This window comes from Idiotropiscis lumnitzeri, chromosome 1, assembly GCF_059441095.1.
Source record: "Idiotropiscis lumnitzeri isolate Australia: NSW breed Sydney's pygmy pipehorse chromosome 1, RoL_Ilum_1.0, whole genome shotgun sequence".
NCBI classification, from domain to species: domain Eukaryota; kingdom Metazoa; phylum Chordata; class Actinopteri; order Syngnathiformes; family Syngnathidae; genus Idiotropiscis; species Idiotropiscis lumnitzeri.
Window position 1 is genome coordinate 897,762 of NC_142391.1, and position 8,758 is coordinate 906,519.

Genomic DNA, 8,758 nt, shown 5'->3' on the forward strand with positions numbered 1-8,758 from the left:
AAAAATTAACAAAAAAAAGGGCAATCCGAAAACCAATAAAACACATTGTCAAGAGATCCTTCACAAAAAGAAAAAAAAACAATGTCAGTGTCTTTTGTGAACAGGTGTAAAAAAAAACTTGAATTATTTTCAATGACACTTCTTTCACTCTCTTGTAAACATTTGACTTGCAAAACTTTAAATGTGTAAATATCTTCAGATTATTCCAATTCCAATTCGGGCTCAAATTGTAACCAGATGAACTTATAAAAACACATAATACTGCCGACAGGAATATCATTTACTACAATAAAAAATTCTGGAACAGAAATAAATAGTGTACGGTCAAAAAACGAATAAAACAACCGACCGACTAAAGGGATGTTGTCATCAAACCAATTGGGATAAAATAAGAATTAACAAAAAAAGATTAACGTCTGTCAACAATAGCATTTGTTATTCCATAAATAGTAATCTACGTGGCGAGAAATGATGTTTATAAATGAATGACGACCAGGAAAGAAGCGTGTTTGTGAACGTTTGCTTTCACTTGGTCGGGAGGTGGCGCCGCAGGGACGTTAGCGTGCGTGCGTGCGCGCACGCAACGAAGAAGAAAGACGAGACTAACTTCCGGCAGAGTGTACTGATGACGAGCAGCTTGATTGCGCACCTGTGACGAAAGCACAAATAAAGTCGGCGAGTGGAAACGTTCCAGGTGGGACTTCTCGGCGTTCTCTTGTCTTTTTGTGCTTGTTTTAGTCATTTATTGGTTGAGTTCATCTGCACTGCCGAGTGCGCGACACGCCGGCTAACTGCTAGCGTTAGCATCGGTTAGCTGGCTACAGTGTTTCTTTATTTGTGTGCGTTTATTTGGACGTGTAACCTTTCTGACGTTGGTCAGAAATAGACTGCACCATTTTTCAGGATAGTGCGTGAATGTCGCAGTCTGTAGTTGGTTGTTATCCAAATGGATTTCTTTCTTTTTCTTTTCCAAGTTTCAGATTTTTTTCCGGTCTGCTGTTAAAATGTGCGAGAACAATAGGCTCAGATGATTAACTACATATTTTTATTATTGTAGCATGCCCTCCGAACTAAGGATATTAAACTTAAACGTGTGAATTCAGCGATTTTCATTGCTCCAAAACAAATCTCCAGACTTACATGAGACTGTCACTGTTCTGCTTTTCTTCTGGTATTAATGTAAAATATAATAATAAAACAAACAAAAAAAAAATAATATATATATATATATATATATATTTATTTTTCTGAGAAGAGTGTGGCTGTGTTCTATAACAACAATGTGCATGTTCTGTGTGTTCCCTGTGCAGAAGCGGATAACGCAGAGTTTGCGTGTGTGTAGCATCACACGTCGTCATGGTGCTCGCCGATCTGGGCCGCAAGATCACGTCGGCGCTGAGGTCGCTCAGCAACGCCACCATCATCAATGAAGAGGTAGCGCCACAGCGCGCCAACACGCCACGCTATGGCTGCATGTCAAAACCACACAAAATGGAATGTCAGAGTTCTCATCTTTTTATCAACACCACCACAATGGATTTGGAAGGCAATTGGCTGCTCCATGGCCAGGTTTTTTTTTTCCCCCCTGATGAGCCAATTTAAGCGGAGTAGCAGGAATATGTTAAAAAGAAAGAAAAACCCCACTGATGAGCACAGCAACACAAAAAGACCCCGAAAGATCGCAAACAACTGTGGTGGATGACTGAAGATTTTTTTTTCCAGGTGTAGGAGATCTCTTCACCACAATTTACCTGACTCAGAACAGCATACAAATTCAATCCGACTCCTCGAGCAGTCAAAGGATTAGTCGATAGGATCACTAATTGCAAAAAGATTTGACAGTGACATGCCTTATGTACGGACCCTCAAAGTATATTTGAAACTCTTTCAGCTCCACAGTGATGGCATTGAGAGTCAAAAAGAGGACAATTGTGTCCATGTACCAGTATGTACAGTCGGGACTTGGCTGTACTTTGTCTGCGAGATATAGTGTGTTCGGCATGAACAAACGATTCCAACGCCAGCCTTTGTGGTGTCTCCTCCCGTCAGGTCCTCAACTCCATGTTGAAGGAGGTGTGCGCCGCCCTCCTGGAGGCCGACGTCAACATCAAGCTGGTCAAGCAGCTGCGAGAGAATGTCAAGTGAGTTCTTGGAGAAAGAAACTAACTTTTAAAAAAATGTTAGCAGCTCCCTTCCTATCAAACTACATCCTTGCTGACGTGCGCCAAATGGGATTTTTATATGAAGCTGTCGAGCGTTTCTCGTTTGACATCTGGCGTATTTGCTGTTGTCCCCGCAGGGCCGCCATCGACCTGGAAGAAATGGCGTCGGGTCTGAACAAGAGGAGGATGATCCAGCACGCCGTCTTCAAAGAGCTGGTCAAGGTCAGAGCGGCACAAAAAAAAAATGGAGGACGAGTAGATGATGGGAGAAGCGGTGTGAAGCTTTTGTTACGTGCGCACAGCTGGTGGACCCCGGGGTGAAGGCGTGGACGCCCTCCAAAGGGAAGAACAACGTCATCATGTTTGTCGGCCTGCAGGGCAGCGGCAAGACCACAACTTGCTCCAAGGTCACGCCTCGGCCATTAGCTTCGGAAAATGTAATCACTAATAGAAAGATGAATGGAAGATTGATTCTTGATGTCTGCCTTGCAGCTGGCGTATTACTACCAAAGAAAAGGCTGGAAGACGTGCCTCATTTGCGCCGACACCTTCAGAGCCGGTAAATCACTTTTTTCACCGCAGGATTTTTTTTTTTTTGAAGGCTGATTCGGATGTTTGGCACAAGGAAATTCTGATAACTGTTTAATCGACCGATTGATGAAAGTGTCTGTATATGTGTGCATGTATGGACTGTGACTTCCATCTCAAAACCTTTCTCACCAGCAAAATGATGCTCGGGAGTTTCTGAAGCACCAATGTGACATGACATGAGAATTTGCAGTGCGTTCTCACAGGGCCGCCCCATAATTGGGACAAAATGGCATGTCAGGAAAGGCGTGAATGGAGATGTTGCTCCCCCTGGTGGGCAAATTGTGCATTACCTCATTCTGCTTGACTCAAACTTTACGCATTTATAGTATCATGACAATGTATGGACGTTTAATCGGCAAAACTGCGGCCAATTCTGATTATTTTGAAAAGGACTGATATCGGTCAATAAAATTGCGGGGCACTCACCGGGGGTCTCTCCTGTCTGCAGGCGCCTTCGATCAGCTCAAACAGAACGCCACCAAGGCCAGAATACCTTTCTACGGCAGGTGAGTCTCGGTGACACTTTCGGATTTCTGCTCTGTGTAGCAATCCTGCACAAATTCAGGGTTGACGACGGTTTCTTTTTTCTTTTTTTTTTTAAATTCGTTTGTTCCCTTATTTTATTTTATACCATTTTTTTTTCTTGTAATTGATGTGCCAGTAACACTGTATGTTGGAAGTGACACATCTCGATAAATGAATGAGTCTTCACGTTTGTGTATATTTTTGTTGTGCTAAAACTAAATCATTGAAAAGAATTTAAAATTGCATTGGAGTGTTTAAGAATCCCACTCGGTTGCGTTCCGATTCTTCCTCCTCCTGCATAGTTGTTGCGCTCCAGATCCTCATCTCTGTTGCGTTCGGGTTGCTCCTGCATCGTCATGCGCGTTGCCTTCAGATTCCTCCTGATTCAGAGTACAGCCATGTGTTGCCTTCAGTTACACAGAAATGGATCCGGTCGTCATCGCTGCGGAGGGCGTGGAGAAGTTCAAAGGCGAAAACTTTGAGATCATCATCGTGGACACGAGCGGGCGCCACAAACAGGAAGACTCGCTCTTTGAGGAGATGCTGCAGGTCTCCAACGCCGTGGTGAGCCCCTGAATGCACCGCTCCGCTCTGCCCCCCCCCCCCCCCCCCCCCCCCCCCGCCGAACCACCAGTCATCCTGCAGAGCGTTTGTCTTCACAGCAACCCGACAACATCGTCTACGTAATGGACGCGTCCATCGGTCAGGCCTGCGAGTCTCAGGCCAAAGCCTTCAAGGACAAGGTGGACGTGGCCTCGGTCATCGTCACCAAGCTGGATGGACACGCCAAAGGAGGCGGAGCTCTGAGCGCGTGAGCAGAAAAATAGCAGATTGATTTGGATTTTTTTTTTTTCCCTATTTGGGAGGCAAAAAATTCCAATAGGAAACTAATTGGCTCATTTAATTTCCGCCACCCCTCTCTTAACGCTTACTGTGCAACAATAATTTGTCTAACTTTTTCCCATTCAAAATATGCAGGCAAAGCTTGAAATGATGAATTTATCTTTTCAATTTAGACCATTCATGTAAGCTACATCTTGAGTAAAGTAACGGCAAAATATTTTATTTATGAAGATCATGAAACATGCCTTTCATGTTAATCTCATTTCTTCTGATCCATTATTTCACTTTTTATTCTTTTTTTTTATTGCCATGAAATGATGACTTCAGAATAAAAAACAGACTGGAGGTTTTATGCTCCCCAGATTGATCATCCCTGAGCGTGATTGGCCGATACCAATCACATGACTTAGATGTACATTTTTTCAATTTCACACCATTTTTGTTGATTGTTTTAGAACCAATGAATCTGTCAGATCTTTTTTCAATTAATTGATGAAGCAGACCCAAATATCTTTTATTCAACAACAGGGCATGATTTTAAATTGACAGTTTGGGGAAGCCACACTGGACGTTGACTGCAGGCTGCAAAGTATGAGCTGGAGGTTTTTTTTTTTTTAATTTTTTTTTTTTCTTTCTGTCCAACATTGATTGACGTAATATGCACACTGCACAGGAAGGATACATTTATAATAGTGGTGTAAATATCTCCACAAAATATTACAAGAAGTCTTACCGGTATTGGAGTGACTATACGATCTTGTTTGAACTTTTTTTTTTTTTTTTTGATGGGCGGCTGTTTCATGTCAGGGTGGCGGCAACTCGAAGTCCCATCATCTTCATCGGCACGGGCGAACACATCGACGACTTTGAACCCTTCAAGACGCAGCCGTTCGTCAGCAAGCTGCTCGGTACGGCGCCAAAGTGTCGGAAGAAAGCCAGCTTCCCGTCTTACTACTTTCCTCTTCCTGTCAGGCATGGGCGACATCGAGGGCCTGATCGACAGAGTCAACGAGCTCAAGCTGGACGACAACGAGGAGCTGATCGACAAGCTCAAACACGGTGAGTGGCGTGTTGCGTTCGGGTTCCTCCTGCCGCTGCCTTGTGGGACAGTTTTGACGTTCATCTTCTGACCCTCAGGCCAGTTCACGCTCAGAGACATGTACGAACAGTTCCAGAACATCATGAAGATGGGACCCTTTGGACAGATCATGGTAAGCGCCTCGCAGGAACATCCACCAAAATGTTTGCGCGCCAACTAAAAAGCGTCGCGTGCGTGCGTGCGCGCGCATAGGGTATGATTCCAGGCTTCGGAACGGACTTCATGAGTAAAGGAAACGAGCAGGAGTCCATGGCCCGGCTGAAGAAACTCATGACCATCATGGACAGCATGAACGACCAAGGTAACTTGCGCGAACGGGATGCGTTTTTGTCAACGGTCACGTGATACAAGCTGCCACTTGGATTGGCCGTGAAACTCCCGCGCCGTTGCGCCGCTGCTCGTAGACAAACCGGTTGCGGATCTGCTACGAATGAAAAGTGGTTGCAGATGGTTCACGCGATGATCCAACGATCAGAAATTGACAGATGTTGCCGAACAAAATTGTTGCCGAAGGTCAACGAGTAAAGGGAACGGCCGGTTACAACTTTTGTGGATCGTCTGCCGCTTTTACAAATTAGTTACGATTGTTAAGATGATTCCACTCGTTACAAACAGTTCACAACTAAAAATAGAAACCGTCTTTTCCGGACTATAAGCCGTTACTTTTTTCCTCCATTTTGAAGCATGCGGCTTTTGTGTGGCGTTTTCTTTCACAGGCAGGGGCGCTCTATAGTTGTGGAAAAAAACACAAAATAAATCTCGAGTTTTTAAAAAAAAATAATTTCTCTCTCTCCCTCTTGGGTCTGTTCTGTTTTAATGAGCAAAGTTGTTGCGCTGCGCTAACAATGTCTTTATGCGTTCACAATACAAAATCCCAGTCATGCACTAAACAACTCATTTTTTTCAACATATTGCTTTTTTGTTTGTTTTTTTTCCTCAAAAAAGGAGCTGCTGCGGCTTATATGCAGGTGCGCTCTATAGTGCGGAAATGACGTTGCTCGTTGTCTGTCTGCAACCAAAGAGAAATAGTTGCGTACGGTCAAGTTCGGAAAATGAATGGTCACTGCCGGCAACCAATGAAAAATCTTTTCAGATAATCAACAACTAACAGACGAGTTGTTTTCAAGTTAAAAACATGACCGGAAACTGACAAGAAATGAGTTAGTTGCCAACACGGAATGAAAAATAACTTCAGATTGTCAATAACCAATGAGCACGCGTTGCGGACTAAAACGAAACCAAAAACTCCAAAACACAACTCAATGCTGATGGTCAGTTACTAACAAAAAAAAAAAATGGAGTTGCATAAGGTCAACCACTTCAAAACCCAAAAACAAAAGTGTCTTTTAACAGCCAATGAAAAACCGACGCGGGTGGTCAACGAGCTCGAGCACAACTAACGCGGCTGAAACGGTCGACGTCTCAGAACCTGCACACTGCACGACAACACTGAATTAATTGTTGAGTGATGTACAACCCGCGCGGGGACGCATTATTGGGGTCTCGCCATCGCCACGGTAACAACCTGCGTGACGCGCGCAGAGTTGGACAGCAAGGACGGCGCCAAGCTCTTCAGCAAGCAGACCAACCGCATCCAGCGCGTGGCCCGCGGGGCGGGCGTGGCCACACGGGACGTCCAAGAACTTCTGACCCAGTACACCAAGTTTGCTCAGATGGTCAAGAAGATGGGCGGCATCAAAGGCCTGTTCAAAGGTGACGCGTCGCTCGGCGCCGGACGCATTGCTCGCGCGCACGTCTTGTGACGCGTGTCGTCTTTTGTGTGCGTGTTCAGGAGGAGACATGTCCAAGAACGTCAACCCTTCGCAGATGGCCAAACTCAACCAGCAGATGGCCAAGATGATGGACCCGCGTGTGCTTCACCATATGGGTACCGCTTGGTCTCACACACACACACACCAACTCCAGGCGAGGGACTCGAGCCGAATCACGTGACGCCAATTAACGAATTCACTGCTGTGGACGTTTTCGTTGGTTCAACTGGAAGTCGAGCGTTTTCTGTTCAGGTTTCACCCAAGCTCATCTGTAAAATTGAAATTGAAGCGACAATAATGACGAACAGGTGCCAGTACTTTGTGGCGTTGCGTCGCTTTCGATTTGAGAAAAGCACAGCTTAAAGATGAGGTGGTGAATCGCAACTCGTCACCTTTCTTTTATTCATTTATTTTTGTTCAGGTAGGTTAATGCCAACGCATTGTAACTCAAACTTTTTTAGGCAACCGATACCAACTGAGTAAGTGTAAGAATGATAGAGTTAAATAATTTTGAAAACTGTCATGCGACTGAGCGAAGAATCTGTTCTCTCTTTTGGTACGTTCCCTGCTTATATTGTCGCAGAACACCATTTCTTTTTTTTTTTGTGGGTCTTGAAAGATGGCACACAACGGCTGGCAGCCCATGAGTGGAGGGGCCACTTTTAGGATTCTATTTGAAAGCAACGTCAAATTGAGTTGACTTGAGTTCCTCTCGCCCACCCGTGAGATGCACAAAGCACTCGCTGACGTTGCCGTTTGTGCGTTTGCAGGCGGCATGCAAGGCCTGCAGTCGATGATGCGTCAGTTCCAGCAGGGTGCGGCGGGAAACATGAAAGGCATGATGGGATTCAACAACATGTGACCCGCACGGACGCCGCCGCCTTTTTTATTCCGATGACGATGCTGCTTCCCGATTGGACGAGACTGGGCGATGGATGCGGCAACCATCAAACAAATGTTTCTATTGGTCCATTTTTAATCTGATGTGCAATCGCAGATGATATGAGTTGAATTTTGTCACATGACGTTATCCCGTGTGAAACTTTTCAGATTGAAATATAGAAAGTTCCCGTTCTCAAATTGGCTCTTTTGTGTGGGATTCTTTCAATCGTTTTTTTTGCCACATCGTTTTCACACCGGGCTCGAAATCTTTGTACTCCAAACAATTTGACTGATAAAATCTTCAGCACATTCTTGGTGCCAACGAATTATGTTGAAGTGAATTCAGGAGCTCCACTTGTTGTTTTTCACCATCTTGGTGCCAAGGAACTATGTCTTCATGAGTTTGAGCACTTTTGAAATAAGAAAATAAATTGGCTTTTTTCTGTTTCAGTTCCACCCTGTACATATTTTTTTAAATGCAACTCTGTCGAAGATGACATGTTTGGGCAAGGTGTCACTTTTTTTCTTGAATGTGGTTTGGATAATAGTAGGATGGAGCCATTCAACCACGTTTTGCTTGTAACTTAAGTCAGTGTGTTGCTCATGTGCTGCATACTTTTATGGCCAAAGCTGAATTCAGTTTGCATGCGTTTTTCTTTTTTGCATATTTTTTCACATGAAAATTCCTCCCTGTCTGTAAAGTTGAAATACTAAAGGACAAGAGTCAGTTGTTTTGTCTGTAATTCATATTTGAGTTGATGTATAACTCTCACACTTGCACAGCTTCCAGGTTCATAATTTTACGGTCTAAACGTTTTGGCGGAGAGAACAGGCGGGGAAGTGCATTCTTAATGACGTCACGACGCTCACCCAAATAACGCACC

General features: G+C 44.4%; 1 protein-coding gene across 3 annotated transcripts; it reads left to right on the forward strand.

Annotated features, from left to right (window-relative positions):
- The first annotated feature begins 531 nt into the window (after positions 1-531).
- srp54 (signal recognition particle 54) lies at positions 532-8,601 on the forward strand. Of its 3 annotated transcripts, none has more exons than XM_088308835.1 (16): positions 532-694; positions 1,311-1,434; positions 2,050-2,141; positions 2,300-2,384; positions 2,465-2,569; positions 2,655-2,721; positions 3,202-3,259; positions 3,692-3,842; positions 3,941-4,089; positions 4,929-5,029; positions 5,094-5,180; positions 5,259-5,332; positions 5,413-5,521; positions 6,763-6,933; positions 7,013-7,108; positions 7,763-8,601. In XM_088308835.1, the coding sequence occupies exons 2-16, from the start codon at positions 1,357-1,359 to the stop codon at positions 7,852-7,854; spliced, it is 1,515 nt and encodes a 504-aa protein (XP_088164961.1). In that variant the 5' UTR covers positions 532-694; positions 1,311-1,356; the 3' UTR covers positions 7,855-8,601. The 3 variants fall into 3 exon arrangements, with proteins under 3 accessions (XP_088164961.1, XP_088164980.1, XP_088164971.1); XM_088308854.1 differs by lacking the exon at positions 532-694 and adding an exon at positions 696-809; XM_088308845.1 differs by lacking the exon at positions 532-694 and adding an exon at positions 703-1,171.
- The last annotated feature ends 157 nt before the right edge of the window (positions 8,602-8,758 follow it).